This window comes from Anthonomus grandis, chromosome 1 (assembly GCF_022605725.1).
Source record: "Anthonomus grandis grandis chromosome 1, icAntGran1.3, whole genome shotgun sequence".
In the NCBI taxonomy this organism is placed as follows: Eukaryota; Metazoa; Arthropoda; class Insecta; order Coleoptera; family Curculionidae; genus Anthonomus; species Anthonomus grandis.
The window spans coordinates 38,547,966-38,570,285 of NC_065546.1; the positions used below are offsets into that span (position 1 = coordinate 38,547,966).

The 22,320-nt window shown below is 33.3% G+C and overlaps 2 protein-coding genes across 3 annotated transcripts in view; both read left to right on the forward strand.

Annotated features, from left to right (window-relative positions):
• The first annotated feature begins 7,659 nt into the window (after positions 1 to 7,659).
• Positions 7,660 to 9,721, forward strand: LOC126741866 (cytosolic endo-beta-N-acetylglucosaminidase). Its single transcript, XM_050448316.1, has 2 exons — positions 7,660 to 8,228; positions 8,285 to 9,721. The coding sequence occupies exons 1-2, from the start codon at positions 7,904 to 7,906 to the stop codon at positions 9,706 to 9,708; spliced, it is 1,749 nt and encodes a 582-aa protein (XP_050304273.1). The 5' UTR covers positions 7,660 to 7,903; the 3' UTR covers positions 9,709 to 9,721.
• Positions 9,722 to 15,204: 5,483 nt separating this feature from the next.
• LOC126745594 (cold shock domain-containing protein E1) overlaps positions 15,205 to 22,320 on the forward strand; it is an 80,722-nt gene continuing 73,606 nt past the window's right edge. For both annotated transcript variants that reach the window (XM_050453514.1, XM_050453525.1), the window contains exon 1: positions 15,205 to 15,331. The gene's annotated coding sequence lies outside the window, so the exon portion shown is untranslated. The remainder of the gene's footprint in view (positions 15,332 to 22,320) is intronic.

Sequence of the window (22,320 nt, forward strand, 5' to 3'; positions counted from 1 at the left end):
TTTCTGGGGACATCTACAAAGCTTAGTGTATGCACCGCCGATTCAAACTGAAAAAAAGTTACAAAATTGTATAATAGTGTCCTTTCAAACTATAAGGAATTATCCAGGAATCTTTAATAATGTGCGTCAGACTGTGCGAAGAAGAGTGAATGCTTGCATAATTGTGGGTGGAGGACACTTCCAACAATTGCTGTAAATGATTTGAGGTATTTACTTTTATGCGCGAAAACGGTGCGTCGTACGAAATTAAGACAAGAGACATTGTTTGCTCTAAAGAAAAAGAGGATTTCAAAAGCAATTTCGGATTTTAAAGAAATTAGTAGCGTATAATTTTTTTCTTCAAAAATATTTAGTTCATATCCCGTGCGGACGTCACTAGTAAAAATTTTAAAACATCTAACTCAATCAGAAACTACTCCTTAGTGATCAAAAAGTGTGTATCAAACTTCATAAAAATATCTGCAAGAAAATCATATTTTTTCTTAAAATTTTAACAACCTGTAGGTCCAAAAAATAAACGGTTTAGGACATATTTTGTTAATATATATATTTTTTAAATCACCCAAGGAATCACATCCTGTATTATTGGCACTCAATTAATTAACACCCTGTATGTATTTTATATTTTTTAAATGACGTTCGTTAACCCTTTATAGGTTTCTGGTACATATATGTACCACTTGATGTTTCAACAAAATAATAATAGATGGACGTGTATGGTGCTTCTTAAAATGTAGGCATAATATCTACTAGCGAGCAGTGGTCTATTTGTATACCACATTTACTCTCAGCTCCATCTAGTACAAAATAAGTACACTATTCGTTTTAAAGTGGTACAAATATATACCACTGGCATTTTTAAAAACTACAGTGCTCTTAGAGAATTTTTTTAGAGTTTTCGGTTTTTTTTTTTAATGTGGTAAAAGTTTTTTAGTGGAAATTTTGATATAGATGGTAAGTACAAACTAGTTAGTTATAGATTAATTTAAAAGTTTTAGTATGTCAGTATAAATAATCCTTGTTTACGACGAATATTGGTAAATGTTCATTTTTAGGTTATAATAAATTTCATTCATTAAATTTCATAAAGGTCATTTTCAATGACCTGATATATTTTGTAGGAAATACTTATTACAGAGTTTCTACTACTTTAAACTAGTGTGGTATATAAATGGTATTTATGTATAATAGTAAACATTTATTCCAACGACGGATGAAATATCAGTGCCGCTACGATGTTTATTGCAAGAAACAAAAGTGGTACATATTTGTACCACTAAGCGTTAAACATAACTCTTAACGAAATTTGTTTATTTTTGTATTTTGTCGTTATTTTTAGATGAATCATAATCATAAACATGTTTTTGCCAGGTCTTTTTTGAAGATACGTATTTTGGCACAAGAGTCGTAAATTAGGCTAATTTTTATTGAAAATCTTGTTGTATAACATCTTTTTTTTATATAATTTATACACATATACCATAATAAAGTTCTTGTTCTTAAGTTACATCGCTCAGTTTCATCAACATCTGCTACAATATCCAGAGAGGTTCAATCTTTGAAAATTAGTTCTGATAGGGAGGCCATCATTGCTGCCTCTAAGTCCCTTGCAACAGAATTATTAGAGGTTGATTTTGTCATCGATAATAATTCAGTGGCGAATAAATCAGCAAATAATATGGACCCGTTGACTCCACCAATAGTGCGGCTATCAAGAGACTCAGATGCGACTGATGGTCGCTATTTATTGGCCAGACTGAGAGACCCTTCCATCTTAAAACCTCTTAGGCTATTCCTTGCCTATCTGCATGATCAACCCTCCAGTGTGTGTTTTGAAGGACATACCAACACCAGCATCCGATTGGCACTTGCATCAGAGGGACTTCCTGCTGACGTGGACTCTTTGCGGAGGCTCTACTTTCGCTACCATGATGCCTATGGTATTGGTCCAACTGAAGTTGAAGCAGATCTGTCAGCCTTCAGATCCTTCTTCTCATCAGAAAAGCTGCTACGCCTTCAAAAAATCAAAGAGAGACATTGCAATTATTATTCTGGTGGATCTCCCGCCAGGAATAAAATTTTTTAAATGACTTGACGCGAACAGAGAATCAAGCACCCTCTGAAATACTGGACAATGGCAAGCTTAGTATTTTCTCTCTAAATATTCAGTCCTTAAGACATAAAACTAATGATTTATTTCTTTTACTAGAAGAGCTTCATTTTCCAGAAATCGTTGCCATAACTGAACATTGGTTGCATGTTGGTGAGCCTGTGATGTGATGATAATTACACTACAGTTGCCAGATTTGATAGAACAAATCTAACTCATGGAGGTACTGTGATATTGTCTACTAGCAACGACTTTTCAATGGTAACCAAGTTCGATAATTTAGTTTCTGAAAAAATATTTGAATTTTCCATTGTCTACAATAATAATTTTGATCTTTACGTTGTTTGTATTTACAGAACACCTGATGCTGACGTAAATGTTTTTTTCCAAAAATTACTAAGCTTGCTTGAGTCTCTGCCGTTAAAAAGCAAACTCATTTTATGTGGCGACCTAAACATTGATTTTTCCAGTGTGTGTGCTGCTCAAGAATCTCTCCAGTCCATTTTCGACTCTTTTGGCTTAATCATGCACATTAAATCACCTACCAGAATAACTAAAACCAGCTCTAGTACAATAGATTATGTCGTATCTTCCTTTGAGCCAGATTTCGTCGATTGTACTGTCTTAAGCCCAGGTTTCTCAGACCATGAAGCAATGTTAACAAAGTTTTCCATAACTAAATCTAAAAGTACAAATGTTCCACGCAAATTAGGCCGTATTTTCTCAGATAAAAATTTTTTACATTTTAGGCACCTTTGTCAATCAACTGACTGGAATATTCTCTCTGACGACGTTGATTCATAATTCTCCGTATTTGTAAAAACGCTATCTAGTCTTTCTCACAAGTCCTTTCCTTTGAGACCTCTTAAAAAGAAGCAACATAACCCCTGGTCTACCCAAGGCTTGCGTACATCTGCTAAGAACATGCGCTTATTATCTCATCTTAAGAAATTTTCAGACAGCGCTTTTTTTCATGAGTACGTAAGACTTTACAAAAAGATTTATCAGAGAACTTTAAAAGCCGCCAAGGATATTTACTATGATAGGAGACTGGCTAAATCTAAAAATGTGGCTAAGGAAACATGGTCGATTGTTAATGCTTTGAGAAATAAGCCTTCTTTGTCGAATACTATCTCCACTTCATCTGAGAACCTTAATGATTATTTTGTAAATGTGGCAAATAATTTAATGAGTACCATAACTCCTTCCCATGATCCACTTTCATATCTTCCCATTGCAAATGAGAATTTCCACAGCTTCTTCTTTACGCCCGTAGTGTTACCAGAGCTTTGCAGTTCAATTAGGGAAATCAAAAACAAAGACTCTTTTGGAATTGATGGACTTACTCTCAAAATGTTTTCAAATCTGCCCAAATGTACATTATGTCATCTTATTACTCTATTTAATCAGTCTTTTCAAAAAGGTGTTTTTCCTAACTGCCTTAAGTTGGCGATAATAATTCCACTACATAAAGGAGGAGACAAAGATCAGTCTTCCAACTATCGCCCTATCGCTCTTCTTCCCACACTTTCAAAAATTATTGAAAGATTGGTTAAAAAAAAACTTCAATCATTTTTGCTAAAATATAAAATACTTACTTCCCATCAATTTGGATTTTTAAATAACAAATGCACAAATGATGCTATGTTTTCTCTTTTTAATAATATATACTCTAGCTTAAACAACCAACACCCTACAGCAACAATTTTCTGTGATTTTTCTAAAGCCTTTGATTGTGTTAATCATGATATCTTATTAAAAAAGTTGCAATATTACGGGTTCAGAGGTGCGCCTTTTGAATGGTTTAAGTCGTATTTCAGTAACAGAAGTCAAGCTGTGAGAATTGATTCGACTATGTCTTCTTGCAAGCCAATACAAAGTGGAGTGCCTCAAGGTTCCGTACTTGGCTCTATTTTTTCTTATCTTCATCAATGACATTGCTAATCTAAATATTAACGGTAAAGTCTGTCTATTTGCTGATGATACTAGTTTTACCTGGAGTAATCCGGATATTTCTACACTTCATAGAACCGTATCAAGTGATTTAACTACTATCAAATCATGGTGCGACTCTAATCTCCTTTGTCTTAACATTTCCAAAACTAAAATGTTGTCCTATAAAAATACCTTGCAATCTTTTGTACTTGATAATGCAACAATTGACGAAGTTGATTCTGTAAAGTTTTTAGGGCTAACTGTTGACAACTCGTTAAAATGGGACACACATATTGACTTTTTATCAAGAAAATTAAGTTCCGCTTGTTTTGCGTTAAGATCAATTTCTAAGGAGCTTAGCCTGTCTACTTCTAGAAGAGTTTATTTTGCCCTTTTTGAATCGCACCTTCGATACGCCCTTCCATTCTGGGGTACATGTAGTGCAACTCAATTTGACCGTATTTTTAGACTACAAAAGAGAGCTTTACGTTATACACTAAGACTTAAATACAGAAGTCATTGCCAGCATTTCTTCAAAAAATTTCAAATATTAACTTTTTCATCTTTATTCATATTTGAGTCCCTTTGTCTAATACGCAAATACGGTTCAGCATCTGATAGGCCTTCCCATAGTTATCTACTTAGAAACACGGAACATGATCTATACCTGCCTACCCCACATTCAGAGTTGGTCAAAAGTTCCATATTATATAATGCAAAAAAAATGCACAATCATCTGCCATTGGAAATTAAATCCATCGCATCTTTTTTTGCATTTCGTAAAGCATTAAAAACATTCTTACTGGAGAGAGCTTTTTACACAGTTAACGATTTTTTTTTGTAATCATTGATTTGAAATTTCGCACTAGCTGATTATGCATTTTTACTATCTGTACATGTTTAGGTATACTGCTTTTTGTAGCTATTTTAGGATTTTTTATAATTTTTTACTTTTTTACATTTTTTTTTAACGTACAGAGATTTTTTAATGATCTTTTTTTTTTTGACATTGTATACATTAAATTGTATATTTTATAATAATATTTTTGACTACTTACAATTTTTAAATTGTATTAATCTGTATATATTGTAGATAATCTATTCTATTTATTTATTTTTTTTTAAATTTTGTTTTGTTTTTCTTTTTTTTAATTGTGTTTTGTTTGTATTTTTGTGTCTTTTTTGTTTTACAGCTTTGTCTACAAATTGTAACAATTTCTTGACAATAAAGCATTGATTGATTGATTGATTGAAGTACTTTTTTAGATGGATAAAAAAAATAAATTCAATCTAGAAAATCCCAATGATGTCGAATATCTTTTATCGGTAATAGATGATGACATGGCCATAAATTCAGAAGCTGAAGGTGATTCAGACGCTGATGACGAATTGCCTCTATCTACATTTGCGAATACTTCTTCAACCCGATTTTCAAGTCCAACTCTCTCTGATCAATCTTTTCTAAGTACTTACGTAGATGAGGGTGAGATTGGAGAAGAAAGCGCGAACGAAGAAGCAGAAGCAACCAAATTTGCCGAAAAATCGGAAGAAGCTTCTCCTAGAAATATAAATGAAGAGGAAAGGGATGAAACAAGCTCATCAGATATTTCGGATGAAGAGGCGGGCCCAACCACATGGGCGCGCCAATCACAAACACCAAAGCAAAATAAGGACCATGGAGAAGATTTTTCATGCCCTTTTGGTGTTTCTAAAAATATAAAAATTGATATATCTCGGCCATGTAATATATTCTTATCAGTACTTAGTAATATATTTTTGCAATACATTGTCGAGCAATCAAATTTATATGCGATTCAGTGCAATAAAGTATTAGATTTAACTTTGGACAACCTAAAGGCGTACATTGGTATACTTGTAATTATGGGATTTCATTCTTTACCCAGTATGAGGCTATTTTGGAGCTGCGACCAGAATTTTGAAGTGACGCGAATAAAAAATGTATTGACTGTCAAAAGGTTTCTCAAAATTACGCGCTTCTTGCACCTAAATAATAATACTTGTATGCCAAAAAAGGGAGAAGAAGATTACGATAAGCTCTATAAAGTAAAGCCATTTTTAGAGTACGTCACAAAACGTTTTAAGCTTATTTTTTGTCCATCAAGATTCCTCTCCGTCGATGAATCAATGATAAAATTTAAAGGACGAAGCAGTTTCAGGCAATATATGCCAATGAAGCCCATAAAACTGGGATTCAAAATGTGGGAGATACATGTGGTGTTACAGGTATGACATAAAATATCTGAGAAAATTATGATGACTTTATTTTGATTATTTCAGGTTACTGTTTAGGGATGTATTTATATGAAGGAGCTGAAAAAGAAGGAAAAGCTATGGGTTTAGGAGAAAGAGTAGTATTAAAATTATCACAGTTTTTTGAAGGGCTCGGATATTGTCTTTTCTTTGACAACTTTTTTTCATCAATACCGCTGGCAAGAAAGCCTTTGGAAAAAAAATTATTTTCATGCTCCACCATTCGACAAACTAGAAAATTGTTTCCAAAGACTATGCTAAAAGATGATAAAAATATGAGTATTGGAGAAATAGATGGGCTCCTACAAGGGAATTTGGGAATATCTAAATGGAAAGACAGGGGTAAGAAGTCTGTTTGCATTATGAGTACTATGCATAATCCCCTCAAAGAAACTGAGGTTCTGCGAATGCAAAAAACAGGAGAAAGAGCCAATGTCAAATGTCCTGAAGGAATTGCTGACTATAATCGCTATATGGGCGGAGTTGATCATTTCGACCAACTGCTTTACTGACTAAAGGCCGGGCCAATTTCACAATTTGGACGTGCAAGAAAAAAAAATCATTCGGATGGTAGACCTGTTTTTAATGCTGTACGACTTAATAATGTTGGAACTCACTTACCTATAAAAGGTACAAGACGCAGGTGTGCTCATTGTAACACAAAAAATTACAACAAAGATCAAACATTATCTGCAAAAAATGCGGAGTTGCTCTTTGTCTGGAATTTTTCCTTCCTTATCATCAGTCACCATAAAACAATAATATTGTTTTATGATAACTACCTAATGATAAGGGTTTATTTGTTATAATATGGATGGAGATTGATTTTATGTATTATTAGAATATAACCTGATATGAAAAAAGTCTGATGATATACCAAATAATATGTATTTCTTTAAGAATTAACTTTTTTATTTACTGTTTTAACTTTAAATAAATAATAAATGCTATTTTAAGTTTTGTTAAATAAATTAGATACAAGCAAATACAATATGTTTCATTTATTATAAATAATTTCTGATAATATATTATATAGTACACATATGTACCACTAAACATATCGGTTAGTAAGTTTACGAAATGGCTCTCTGGTACAGATATGTACCACCCCATAACTCAAAATAAAATCAAAAAAACTTTCTTTTCACACTTAAAATTTCTTAAAAGGAACATACTTAGAAGATATTTTTCAAAATTGTCTGTATTAAGTAACCCCCAGAGTTCTGCCCTATAAAGGGTTAATATACAGCGAGTTGATGCCTCTCAAGCTGGCAACACCGGACTTGTGTAGTTTGCCACCTGTCAACCGTCATTGCTCTCAATGTCAAAATCATATGATCAATTCATAATAAATATTACAAACACAGCTGTATTTGATGATTCCCACTCATTCATTTCATTTGATTTATTTATTTTAACATTTAAAGTGTTGTGTGTATCAGTAGATGTGCTTACCAAATATTTGGCTATAAAAATTAGCCTATATGCACCGTGTATAAACAAAACCCAAGGATAATACCTATTTCCTACATAGATATAGGAAAGGAAGTCTTATCAGACATAAGATAAAACACATTCACTGTTATAATGACTAGCACAGAAAGCGAAATTAGTAGCAACTCTAACGAAATAGAAGTACAAGGTGATAAAATGTTTCCAAGTTTTACCCAGTGCCGGCCTATATCACATCCAACAGACATTGAGGAATGCCTCAAAGATCCTCCCGAGTGGGTGAATCGAGTCATGCCACTAAAAAAACGATCAGGTTATGTGATAAAAAATGTCGTCTCTGACTGTCATAGGATCGAAGGACAAATTCGTGAGCGTACTGATTGTCGAACTGTGCCTAAAACATTGGTTTGTCATGATTATAAAGGTGGATATCTTGGAGACTCTTATGTTCCTTTTGAAGGTTTGTATTGTGTGATTTATAGTATTTGCATCATGAATTAGCTACCTTTTTTTCAGGCTCAGAAGATAAGACCTTAGTGTCTGATGGCTACCCATTTTACAATTGGTCCCAGATAGACTATTTTGTGTATTTTAGTCATCATTTTATTACAATACCACCTCTAGCATGGACTAATACTGGCCATAAAAATGGTGTTAAAGTATTAGGTACAATTATCACAGAAAATTTAGATGGTGTAAAAATATGTGATGATATTATTTTTGCTAGTGAAGGTGTTATGAAAGAGTTTGTGTATCAGTTAACAGATATACAGAGGATTTTTGGTTTTGATGGCTGGCTGTTAAACATAGAAAACCCTGTTAAAAACCCCTTCATTTTAAAACATTTTGTCAATTTGTTAACTCAACGTAGCCATGAACAAAACAGTGAAAGTGTAGTAATATGGTATGATAGTGTCACTAAGGATGGCTTACTTAAGTGGCAGGATCAACTAAATGAAGAGAATCGGTGTTACTTTGATGGCTGTGATGGCATTTTTTTAAATTATGGATGGAATGAGGAAAAATTAAAAACCAGCCTCAAAAATGCTGGTACTAGAGCTTTTGATGTTTTTGTGGGCATAGATGTCTTTGGCAGAAACATGTTTGGTGGTGGACAATTTACTACATTTAAAGCAACCCAGGCTGTTAGAAAGTATAACCTTTCTATGGCAATATTTGCTCCAGGATGGACCCATGAAACTATGGACAAAGAAAGAACTGCTGTAAACTCTTTTAGTACATTTTTAAATAGAGATGACACTTTATGGGCCAGCTTATGGCCCTATCTCTATACACACCCTATTAATGAATTTTTTCAAACAGATTTTCATCTTGGGTTGGATTCTAATTATTATAACTTGTACAATCAGAACAGGCAAATTTCAAAAATTTTAACACCTCAACATTGGCAAGACCTTCCAAGTGAACTACCAATAGCAACTTTTAATACCAGTGATTGTCTGAAGAGGGCATTTTTTGAGTCTAGGAACGTTTGTTTAATTACAAGTGAAGGTTTACAGGGTGGCAATGTGCAATTTAAACATAGATTGTTTTCTTGTGATTTAAAGTTACAGGGAAGAATAGGGGTGTTTTATTTAATAAGACATAAAGATGATTCAGATTTGGAGGTCCAACTGGTCACTTGTGGCAACAGTGGTTCTATTAAGACAATAAAATTGCTTAGTAGCAAGAAAGAATTGCTTAGAAATAATTCTTCTGTGTTAGAAGTGAATTATCTTGACGATAGCAGTATTAAGTATTTGCCAGTTTTTAATTCAATGGCCAAAAGACATTTGAGGATTTTAAATAGTTACAGAGGGTCAGTGTCCTTAAGAATGTTCGAATTTTATACTACTTCTTGTGACCTTTTGGACATTGAAGCGACTTTGGTGTCAGGGTTGTCTGTTTTACTGTTAGAGTTTGGAATTTTTCAATTATAGTCAATAATACTAATTTCAGTTGTTTTTTTTTAAGTAGTAAATTTTAGGGTACAGGGTTAGAAACAAATTCGTATCTTAATTTGAAAATCCTATTAAATATAAAACAAATTTGTACAATAAAGGTTTCAAATGGGTGTCCGACAGAGGTACAACACTAGGTAGGTTTTTCCTTAGTAAAGTATTTTAAGCGAACAAATACAGTAGACTTAAAGAAAAATATTTGCGGCAAATTCATGTAGAAACTACATAAGAAAAATCAAATTTTTCGGAAACCTATAAGCAAAAAGCAAACATAAATACCCGTCATGTTTGTTATTCATTTCATAAGTCATTTTGGGGATTTTGCGTACTACCGAAATCCAACGTTGTCACGTTTAAACAAAAAAAGGAGTTAGAATGGTTTGATTCTATTAGTACTAAAATTTAACCTATTAAACCTTTAGTTTTATTATTCTAGTTGAATCACAAAACAGATTTAGTTATAATCAATTTAAGACCTTTATCCCTGGTATGAATGGTTTTTTGATATATTGCTTAGCTTTCGTATGCATCTAATTTTTTATTATTATTATGTATAAAAACATTAATAATTGGATAAAAACTATAGACCTTGTCTTTTTTTTCTGCCACTCTTTCCTGCAGCTTACCCAATGTAGTTCGTCAGCTTATCAACCCTTGTGGGTAAGATGACGAACATTGCATCTTTAAAAAAATATATATTACAAAAATTTGTTTAGCTAGAGCTATGATATTTTGTAGGTCGATTACTAGGATAAATAGATTTTAAAATATTAATAAATAAATATTTTTTAGTTTGGAAAAAGAAGTGTAATCTGAATATTAGCCTTAAGTTCGCCAACTTACCCTCTTTTCCCTTATAAAGTGGCTGCTTCCTTAAGACTATTGGGATTTATTATTCGGAACTGCAGGCCTTTTTGTAATTTGTTTTCTTTGATAATGCTCTATTTCTCTTTGGTTCGATCCAAGCTCGAAAATGGGTCTCTGGTTTGGTATCTATCTCATGAATAACTAACTCCCTTGAATCATCCAAAGGGGCTTTTTGAAATATCTTATTTTTAGTGGTGCCTATCCAATTCGAGATTACAATCAAAACCATCTGTTTTCCCGGTTCAACTTAGAAGCTCTTATATTGAGGAGAGAGACACAGCTTTGTGGCATTGTTGTCACATAGATTCTCCAATTCTTCTTGGTCACATTTCTTTAGAGGTGCCGCGACCTTCCTCCAAAACGAATGTTACTTTAGCTCTTGATCGTGCCAGAACTAACATTAAACATCAAAACCCTATTTTTATCATATGCAAAAACTTCAACAAATTTGCTTCCATCTTTGATAACTTTTAATGCTCTCTGAGGCACCCTAGGTTCACAGGTGACTGATGAGGATTGTTACACAGTGAGTTGGGCGGTCGCTGGAGGATGATGGGTTGACTTTATCTCCCTCTTTTTTTTTTTTATGGTAAACACAAGCACAAGAGGAGAGTCCTATGTCACTCTTGGAGTGGTGCTTGCGCGAAGATATTTGTGGGCATTTATCTTGAATCGCTGTAGGTTGTATGCGTCGGGAAATATATGAGGCGGAAGCCCGTTCCACAAAGAAGATGTTCTCCAGATGAATGAGTCCCGATACAGCGACGTCCTTGGGGTAGGCAGGTGGACTCAATGTTGATGAGCCGCAACTGCTAGACGCGTCCTTCTTGCCAGAACAGCCCTGGGTGGAATCAGGCCTGCCAGCTCAGAGGAGCACTTACCGTGATAATAACGGTAGAATAAACAGAGATCAGCCACCTTTCTCCTGTGCTCCAGACTATCCAGACTCTTTGTCAGTTCTGGTTTGTCGATAAGACGAATAGCTCTCTTCTGTATAGAATCGAGCAGGTTTAAACTATGCTTGGGTGCAGAGCTCCAGACATGCGAGCAATACTCGAGGGAAAGGCGTATTTGAGCCTTATAAAAAGTCAGCAGCTGTTCTGGTGTATACAGTTTTTTCGTTTTGAAAAGCACTCCGAGTTTTTTGGAAGCCGCCCTGGCGACCTTGGCAACGTGGTCATGCCAGGACACACTGTTGGTGACCTCGACTCCTAGAAGATGTAAAGATGATTTCATTGGCAATGTTTTCCCTGCCATAACCAGCTCCGGGCCACCAAAGTTAGTCTTCATCGTAAATACTGCAGCCTGCGTTTTTTTAGCGTTAAAATTGACCAGATTGTTACCGCCCCACTCCAAGATTGCTCTAATATCGTTGTTGATTGAAGCTACTTGTTGCTGCCTAAGATTCTGAGAACTTGCGGCTGTCGTTGGTTTGGCGGACTTAAATGTGGAAATAAGTGTGCTATCGTCCGCAAAGCTGTAGGTTGGATTGACAGTGGTTCCTAGCAAATCGTTGATATATATCAAGAAAAGGGTGGGGGATAGAATGCATCCTTGAGGGACTCCAGCGTTAATGTTAAATTTGTCGGAGAGGTATCCATCGACGGCTACTTGGATTGTTCGTTGTTCAAGAAAACTTTTGATCCAATTCAATAATGAGTTTTGTATGCCGATTGAGGAGAGCTTGTTGACGGAGTGTGGCATGGTCCCTCATGCCACACTCCGTCAAATGCCTTGGAAATATCAAGAGCGACTGAGCGGGACTCGCCGTGCTTCTCCATGGCCTCCGTCCACAAGTGTGTGACGTAAGCCAAAAGATCGCCGGTGGATCTAAGCTTTCGGGAGCCGTATTGATGATCGCTGATTAGTCCAGATGATTCCAGATATCTTAACAGTTGTTGGTTGACTGCTTTCTCCATAATCTTCGATATTACTGGAACTAGTGCAATCGGGCGATAATTGGAGGGCATCGTCTTCTTACGCTTTTTGGGTACAGCTTGCACTCGAGCAGTTTTCCAGCTTGTTGTAAATTGGCCCTGCTTATACGATGCCGTGAACAGTCTACATAAGGGAGGAGTCAATTCGTCTACACAACGTTTTAGTATTAGGGCTAAAATTCCATCGGGTCCAGAAGCTTTGTTGGTGTCTACGCTTTTAAGAATTTTATTTATAATTCGTTGGGGAAACGAAATTTCTCCTATCGATGAATTCACCCTTGGTAAATATGGCGGTGTTTTGCCTTGCGAGTGCAGAGTAGAATTGGACGCGAAGAGTTTACCCAGTAAGTTGGCTTTTTCCCTTGCTGTTACCGCGATAGAACCATTATCTGCTGTTAGGGGTGGCAAGGCCGACTTAGCAAATCCTTGACTAACGGTTTTCGATACCGACCAGAAAGATCTTGTTCCATTTAGACAGTTTAGAAGTTTGTTTTTGATCCTGTTGTTGCGACTCTCTTTGCATTCATCAATAATTCGCTTGCAGCTATTTCTGGAGGCTAAAAAGTTCCTCCGATTTTCGATGGAAGGATGTTGACGCCATTTGCGATATGCTGCGTTTTTAGTGTTTACTGCCTTTTTGCAATTCAGGTTGAACCATTGCTTGTTGTTTGATCCGCATTTAGTAGAAAAAGGGATATAAGCTTTCATTGCTGCCAATATCGTCTCTGTAATTTGGTTTGCACATTCTGAGATGTTATTGGTTCTAAAGCAGACTTCTTTCCAAGGGAATAAGCGATAAAATTCCTGAAGATGGTTCCACTCTGCTGATTTATAGTGCCATACCTCCGCGGCATCGGAGGATCCTGCGTTTTAACCTCCAACTGGCAAGAGACTGTAATCAATTTGTGGTCCGATATTCCTAGGGGGGCATGTACTGATACAGTGTACGAGTCAGGGTCTGAAGCCAAGACCAGATCTAGGAGACTTGCGAACTCGCCGTCTCGATCGGGGATTCTGGTAGGTTCCTCCACAAGCTGCGTAAGCCCGCATATGGTGGCAAATAGCTCAGCTTCTCGTCCTTCATCGTCGTTCTTGTTGCAGAAGCGCAGCCAGTTGATATTGTGAACGTTAAAATCACCCATGACGATGATTTTTGCGCTTGGGTAGTCAATTTGCAGATGGTTAATGCAATCAACCAGGTTCAAAAAGAGCCGTCTATATTGGGTATCGCTTGGTGGTCTGTAGATACAGCAGATAAATTTCGTGACACCACTGGCTATTATTTTAAACCGTCGAACCGTAAAACGTCGAAGTCCGCAGGTTCAAGCGTTTCCTCCCACTGGCAACTCAAATCGTTCTTGACAAATACTGCCAATCCAAAGTTTAGTCGAAATCGGTTGTGTAGATCGTATCCAGGATAAATGAGGTGAACATTTGTTTTTGAAGGTTTCACCTTTGTTTCTGCCAATGCCAGAATGTGAGGCTTATTTGATTACAGGTGTTGGTGTACTGCATTAATATTGGTGTTTAGGCCTCTGATGTTGCAGAAATTGATTTTTAGGCTTTTTGATCCGCCTGATTTGTATGTACCCTCTGTTTTGTATGTACCTTTTTTTTAAATATTAATCAGAATTTTATTTTACTTTGTATTAGACAGAACTGGATTGTCGAAGGGTGGAGGTGTATTGTTAGTTGTTAAACGCGAGCTTAAAATGTTCCCTCTGAATTTATCTGATTTGCTTCAAATTGTAAATTCTATCGAGATTGTAGGTGCGCAATTTTCTTTTGACCATCTTACGTGCTTTGTATTTATCGTCTATACAGGGTGTTTCAAAAGTCATAATCCAAACTGAAAGGGGGGGTACGGGAGGCTATTTGGAATCACAATAACCCCCTATGTTGTTATCCGATTTTTGATGGTTTAGAAGTTATAGCTGTTTTTCAGTTTTTTTCTATAATTTACTTCTGGCTTAAAAAAATATTTTTTCTATGTCTGGGGCTTTATTTTTTAAATATATTTTTTTATTTTTATTCCAACAAATGTCGAGTCTTTTTAATAAAAGTGTAGTGTAAATTTTTTTTTGTTTCGCTGCAAAAAATCTTGCTTTTTAAACTAATTTAAACTTAATTAAAATCTTCCGTAATTACTAGAGCCGCACAGGTAATTACAAGATTGTTCTGTTACGAAAAAATTACAAGCGTAGAAAATTTTTTACAATTGTATAACTTTGTAGTGGTTGTGTTACAGGGCCCTGGACTTGCTGCAAATCAATTAAAACATTACTGCCTATATTAAAAAAGAATTTTTTAGGAATAAAAGTTATTGATTTAAAAGAGCATCCTTAAAACAACCCCAACCCCACACTTCCAGCATACATTGAAATGAAAAACAAAGTCAAATGATATGGCAAATGATGTTCTATCTATGATGTTGTTTCATACATGTGGGTACAGCCCCTTTGAAATGTTTGAAAATGTACTTCAATTGCCGAACTTAAGCAACTTCAATTAATCGAACAAATACAAATCTGAATTATTGGGAAAAAATTAGACCAAAAGTGGCAACGCCGACAACATTTGACTTCTGTCATTTAAACAAAAAAAAAATTTCACCAATGAGAGACGTCCAATCCCCTCCACGAGCCGAAAGCATGTCAAGTTGACGATCGGACAGCGGATGGCGGACGGCCGATGTTGACATTCAAACATGGCGGCATGTCGTCAGTGCAGTGCTGTGTCGTGGTGAGTTGAAATTTCCATAAAATTTCCCAAAATTTCCATCTACTCTGACTCGAAAAGTACGTAATATTTTAGCCTAATTTATTAGCTATGTTTTACGTTATTTTATATTAAGGTAGGCCGTTTAATAGCTGAGAAATTCGATGAAAGAACGAGCCGTTTCACCCTCGTTGATTTCTCTTTTGTACCGCCGATTTCACAAAGCAAACGCATTTTCCCTCGGAAAATAACCGGTTTCCTTACAAACAACCATAGGATATTCCCTAGAAAACGTGCCGCAAATTTTAGAAAATGATAAACGGGATACAGTTTTTTTCCACGGCGGGTAAAATCGATAATTCGGCCGTTGTAAATGTAAACCCCTTGGCCCAAATGTGTCGTGGTTGCGTTTCTCCAGGGATAATGTACACCGTTTTATTTAGAAGTTTTTTTGTACCAAATGAGACCTCAATGACCTACATATCAAAATAAACAAAAAATCTACTTTAAAAACATGTTTGATGTGAAAAGAGTATAGGCTATAAATAGATTTCCTACTAGACTTTAAGATGCAATTTGAGAGAAAATTCACCTTGTGTGAAGGATAATGTGTCTCTTTTTATAAGATTTTATTGATTTTTTGTTGTGTTGTTGTGAATATAGGTACTTAAGAATATTTGTATAGGAAGAGTTTTTTATTGTTTACATTTTTATCTTATTAGCATTCCAAGTGATTTCAGGATATAGGGAAACAAAGGTGAACATATTATAAATATTCAAATTTCTTATTGAACCTTTCATAAACAAATTTTAAGTATAGTAGGTACATTAACATAAATGAAGGATTTAAATACCTACCATTTTACAATTGTACTATTGAGTGAAGTAAGCTTGACTCTTTGTCCTGTGTTTATATGTTAAAATCCAAAGCAAAAACACAATTTTTATTTTGGTAAATTGCATTTTTTACATGTAAAAAGTCCTTCCATCTGATTTCCTTCTATTTAAAACATGTACTACATTAGGGTTAAAAAAGTAGTAGATGAAAAACACTTTTGCAAGAAATATATTGTTTAACACCCATCATTTACTAATACCCACTAAATTCAATTGTTTTGAGGTCAAGCCTGTTTATTTGTATATTTTTACAGTTAAAGTGGCTTGTGTTGAAACACCTTGGGCCCTAAACATGAACAATGACTTAATATTACAAAAAGATGCTCCATTAATAGTGAGCTTATCAAATAAATAAAAGTTGGAGTTGTTAGAAACATTTGAAATAAATAGGGCCATAAACTCCCCAGACTGCACATGCATTAATGAGCAAACTAAGTTTGACAGTTTACGCTTTTTTGATTCAATTAGCCCTGGAAAATAACTTTTACCTTTATTGTTTTTAACTCTTTTATCTTATAACAGTTGTATTAATCAAAATTTAAAATCTTTTCTTTAACACAATGTTAATATACAATAGTTCCTTATAGTACCTTCTTTTAATATATAGAAATCTGTATCGTCCTAAGTTTAACTTTTATATTTTCAATTGTAAATGTCCTTATGGTACTATGTTTTTAATTTTAATTCTTTTATTTATTGTTGTTTTTATTCCCGATAACAGGTAATTTTTGTTTTATTTGGTGAACATGTAGGTTTTTTGTAATGTTCTGGTAAGTTCTTAATCTGTATTGTTATAGCAAATAAGCTCTTTTTTAAAACTGTCTTGAATTACCTGTATATTTTAGTATCTGATGATGGCTGTTTACACAGCCGAAATGCGTAATACATTTACCTAAGTAACCTACATGCATTTTTCTTGGAGATAAAGACCTCCCCATTTTGTAATCTTTAAATAAATAAAATACATGAAGAGTTTTTAAATAAGTAGGATCCTAGATCTGATTGTCATGCTTAAAAAACCCCTCCACCAATGACTTAATAGATTTTTTCTTAACCATTAAAATTAAACTACTAGTTATTTCCATCCACTTAATTCAATGCCATGCCACTTTAATGTTTATCAGTAGAATTATAATTTTTTATAATTTTTATGATGGATTTATTGTTTAAAGCAACTCAATAAAAAATACCTATCTGGTAAGTACCTCTGTAAACCATTGTTAATACTATAATAATACTTGTAGTAGAATCAGGCTTAAGGTAAACGCACTAGTCTTTGACCCATTAAGATACTTCTCGAAATTTAAAGTAATACCAAAATTAGAAAGATTTATTAAAATGGTTAGCAATTTTACCACCATGTAGCTTTATTAGTTATTTTTACGAAAATTACTTTTAAGACAACTGTAATGTATTTCAAATATTAGAAAAAAAATTATTTAATAAAAAGTCCAATGGGTTAGTTATTGACCTATATAAAAACGACCAGCCCTAGTGTTTAACCGGTTAATGCACTAGTTCTTGACCAACACAGGAAATAATATGCTTTTTGATAAAAAAAAACACTTTTATTTATCAAAAAAAAATAATTTATAACCAAAAATAAAATTCAAATTCTTTATAAAAAATTCAAAATTAAACTGTATTGAAAAAAAAATATATAAATCATTCCAAAACACTTAAATATTTGGAACTTCCGGCACGCTGTATGCCCCTCTTTTATTAATAGGTTGTGGCTCATTAATTGTCTTTAACACATCTTCTTCAGAATACCAAATGATGTCATCTTTGTCTGGCCACTTCCAGTTTTTTCCGCTTTTAGTCATTGCCTTTATAAAATATTCCTGTTTTCCTTCCACCACCTTATGGTCTAAAACAATACTTGGGAATACCAACTCTTCATACTTTACCACAACATATGATTTTTCGGCGACATCTGAATTTTTTATGCTCTGATCCTTACTAGTTTGTTTAACTATTTTCTTCTCTTCTCGTTTGGTTTTCCTTTCTAACTTTTCCTTTTCTTTTTCCTTTTTTCTTTGATAGATATGGTAATCTTCAGAAGAAATCACAGGTGGTAGTTATTTTTTCTTTCTTTTTTCTTGTTTTGGACTATTAGTGTCTTTATCAGCGGGCCAAAATAAATATCTCTTAAAAGGAGTAGGAAAGTCACTGTTGACTTGCTCATAAGACAACTCGAGAGTTTTATAAATATTTTTATAGAAGTCCCGGCAGTATTTTTTCTACTAATATCATTTACTTCATCTTCAATAGTTGTTATTGCGTCTAAATCAGTTCTTTGACGCTTTTTTGGTATTACAGCTTCTCCAGAGAATCTATTGTTTTTAGGAGAAGCTTGGAACTTTTGAATTTTTTCAGGAATATTTTCTTCATCTTCAAATGGATCTTGATGAATCTCAGCAACTGTTGTCATTGTTGTTTTAATATTTGACTGTATTTGAATTTAGTTTTTGACCTGCCAACTTATATGTCTATAACTTAAAAGGTGTTACTTTAAGTGTAAGACAGCAAATAAAATTTAAAATATAGGTGCTTTGTAATAAAATACTAAAAACAATTTACATTAAAAAAGTATGATTATAATAAAATAAATTTTAGTTATTCTAATCTTTTTTTGCTTGATTGACCAAATTGCATCAAAAGTTGACCTATTTTGTTTCAATGTTTGACCGCATTTTTATTTATGTTTTTATATTTGACCATATTTTAATTTAGTATTTGACCTACCAACTTACATCTTTATAACTTAACATGTCTTATATTTAGTATAGGTCAAGGATTAAAATTTAAAATATAGGTACTTTTGTCTGTTATAAAATACCTTGGAAATCTTAATTTAAATATATATAATAATAATAAAATAAGTTTGTTTTTTTTATAGTCTTTTGCATCTTGGACCAAATTGTGTTAATGGTTGACCTATTTTTGTTTCAATGTTTGACAGCATTTTTTATTTATGTTTTTTTTATATTTTTAAAAGAAAAGGTAGGTCAGATAAAGTGGCTTGTGTTGAAACACCTTGGGCCCTAAAAATGAACAATGGCTTAATGTTACAAAAGGATGCTCCATTAATAGTAAGCTTATCAAATAAATAAAAGTTGGACTTGTTAGAGGCATTTGAAATAAATAGGGCCATAAACTCCCCAGACTGCACAAATGAGCAAACTAAGTTGACAGTTTACGCTTTTTTGATTCAATTAGCCCTAGAAAATAACTTTTACCTTTATTGTTTTTAACTCTTTTATCTTATAAGAATTTTGTATTAATCAAAATTTAAAATCTTTTCTTTAATGCAACATTAATATACAATAGTTCCTTATAGTACCTTCTTTTAATACATAGAAATCCATATCGTCCTAAGTTTAAATTTTATATTTTCAATTGTAGATGTCCTTATGGTACTGTTCTTAATTTTAATTCTTTTATTTATTGTTGTTTTTATTCCCGATAATGGGTGATTTTTGTTTTATTTGGTGAACATATATGTTTTTTGTAATGTTCTGGTAAGTTCTAAATCTGTATTGTTATAGCGAATAAGCTCTTTTTTAAAACTGTCTTGAAACTTGCCTGTATTTTATTTTAGTATCTGATGATGGCTGTTTACACAGTCAAAATGCATAATACATTTACCTAAGTGACCTACATGCATTTTTCTTGGTGATAAAGACTTCCCCATTTTGTATTCTTTAAATAAATAAAATACATGAAGTTTTTGAATAAGTAGGATCCTGGATCTGATTGTCATGCTTAAAAACCCCATCCACCAATGACACAATAGATTTTTTCTTAACCGCTAACATAAACTACTGGTTATTTCCATCCACTTAATTCAATGCTATGCCACTTTAATGTTTATCAGTAGAATTATAATTTTTTATAATTTTTATGATGGATTTATTGTTTAAAGCAACTCAATAAAAAATACCTATTTAGTAAGTACCTCTGTAAACCATTGTTAATACTATAATAATACTTGTAGTAGAATCAGGCTTGTTTAACAACACAAAAAATTTTTTTTTTTGCAATGTAAAAAAATGGTAAATTATAATATTAATTAATGAATAATTTTTTAGTCTATCATAAGCAATAAAAGATCATTAGGTAGTAAAACCCTTATTTTAAATTATTCATAAAATGTTTTTTTCAATTCATTTTTTCTTACTCCACTAATGGCACTAAATATTTCATTTTGTTTTATTTATTATTTACATAAAACATTAAAGCTGACATCAAAGTATAACACTTCTCAGATAATATTTTTTAAATAAATAACATGATTTGTTATCTGCTGTATTATTATGGTTATAACACAAACATTGATCCCAAATTCTGCCTATAACAAAAACATGTTAATGATATTGTCAACATTAGTTTATTTAAAAAAAAATAAAAAAAAAAAATTCCAAGAACATGGTATATATTAGCATGTTGATAAGCAATTACAACTACTAAATGCAATAATATAATATACAGCAGTTTATTTAATACAGGAAGCAAATTATTATCATAGCTCTAATGAAATACTACAAAAATAAATACAATTACATTGTTACAAACCCATTTATCATCTTGTTTAAGTTATATTTGGCTTAAAAAAAGTAACCAAAAAAAGAATCAAATCAAAAAGATGTAAACAAATTTAATGACTTAATCCCAACAGTTTTCTATTATTAGATGGTATCATGTGCCTTTAATTTAAATGGGGGATAATAAAAGTAAACTGGCCATATCCTTTAATAGTTTTAAATGAGTTGTTTGGATTTTATGTACCTGTTTTGGAAAAGAACATTTTATTTTCAAGGGAAAAATTTGTTGTCCAATTTACAGTTATTAGAAAGTTTAGTATTAGTTCTCATTTAGTAGTTCAAAAGTCAAACAATGGCAATTAGGGAGTTTTTTATTAATTTCTTATTTATTTATTTATGGATGGGTCAGACCTAATACAAATTTGTGTAAGTAACTAAATATGAGCCCAAGAAACAAAAATCAAAATTAAAGATCAAAAAATAAAAAAAAAGGATACATAAATTCAGTAGATAAAGATCTGAGAAAAGGCTTCGAATGTTAAAAAGCATTCAAGCCATGTAGTTCAATGGTTAGTTTTAATATTTATTTATTAACGGAATCCATTTACAAAAGTGTTACATAGCATACCCATACAAACATATATATTCAGATACAAAACTATCTATAAATCAGTGAAAGGTGTAGATGAGTTAATTAATTAAAGCCCCTATGAAATAATATTCTTTAACTGCCCCTTAAAAGATGTTGTCCTAGAGTCAAAAAAGTTTATCTGTCCTGACAGACCATTAGCACTTCGAGCCATTTGTGTAATTGGCTCATTAATGCCATAATTGGTATGGTGGAATGGGACTGAAAATATTTCTGATTGTCTATTCAATCTGGAAGGCACCCTAAGTTTAAAAAGAGACAATAACTCAGGACAATCTATAGTAGCATTTAAAACCTTATGCATAAAACATAAGTCGAGTATGTAATGTTCTTAGTGACTCTAATGTGGGTAAGTTCAGGTTATTCCTGACCCACTGATAGTAATACTCCTGTCTCCTGTAACCACATCTAAAAGCCACCACCCTTAAAAATTTATTTTGAGTTTTTTCAATCTGCTCAATGTAGCAGTTATATGACGGGGACCACACAATTGAGCCATACTCCAAGATGGGCCTAACAAGAGAGCAATAAAGTAATCTAAAAGTAAACAAAGACAAATCAGTTGTAGACCGTTGGATAAAACCCAGCATTTTCATTGCCCTACCAGTCACCTGATTGATGTGACTTTTAAAAGACAACCTGGAGTCAATAAATATTCCTAAGTCAGAAACCTCTATTTTGACGCCAATTGCTACATTATTTATTTTATAAAAAAAAGCACTAGGGTTTCTTTGCTTAGAAAAAGTAATCTTATGGCACTTATTGATATTAAGGGACATTCTATTCAAGTGGCACCAATCAAAGAACAAATTGAGGTCTTTTTGCAGGAGCACAGCAGCAGAAAGGGATGTGATAAGCCTAAATAGCTTCACATCGTCAGCAAACATTAGCACACGCAATTTTCAAGTTTCCAAACTAAATCAATCAAAAAGAGGCAAAACAAAACAGGGCCGGAGTGAGAGCCCTGTGGCACCCC

Excerpts from the sequence above, each read along its gene's own strand:
- LOC126741866 (XM_050448316.1), top strand. The coding sequence starts at position 7,904 with ATGACTAGCACAGAAAGCGAAATTAGTAGCAACTCTAACGAAATAGAA. Across the intron at positions 8,229-8,284 it reads CTCTTATGTTCCTTTTGAAG|GCTCAGAAGATAAGACCTTA; the intron begins GTTTGTATTGTG and ends CCTTTTTTTCAG.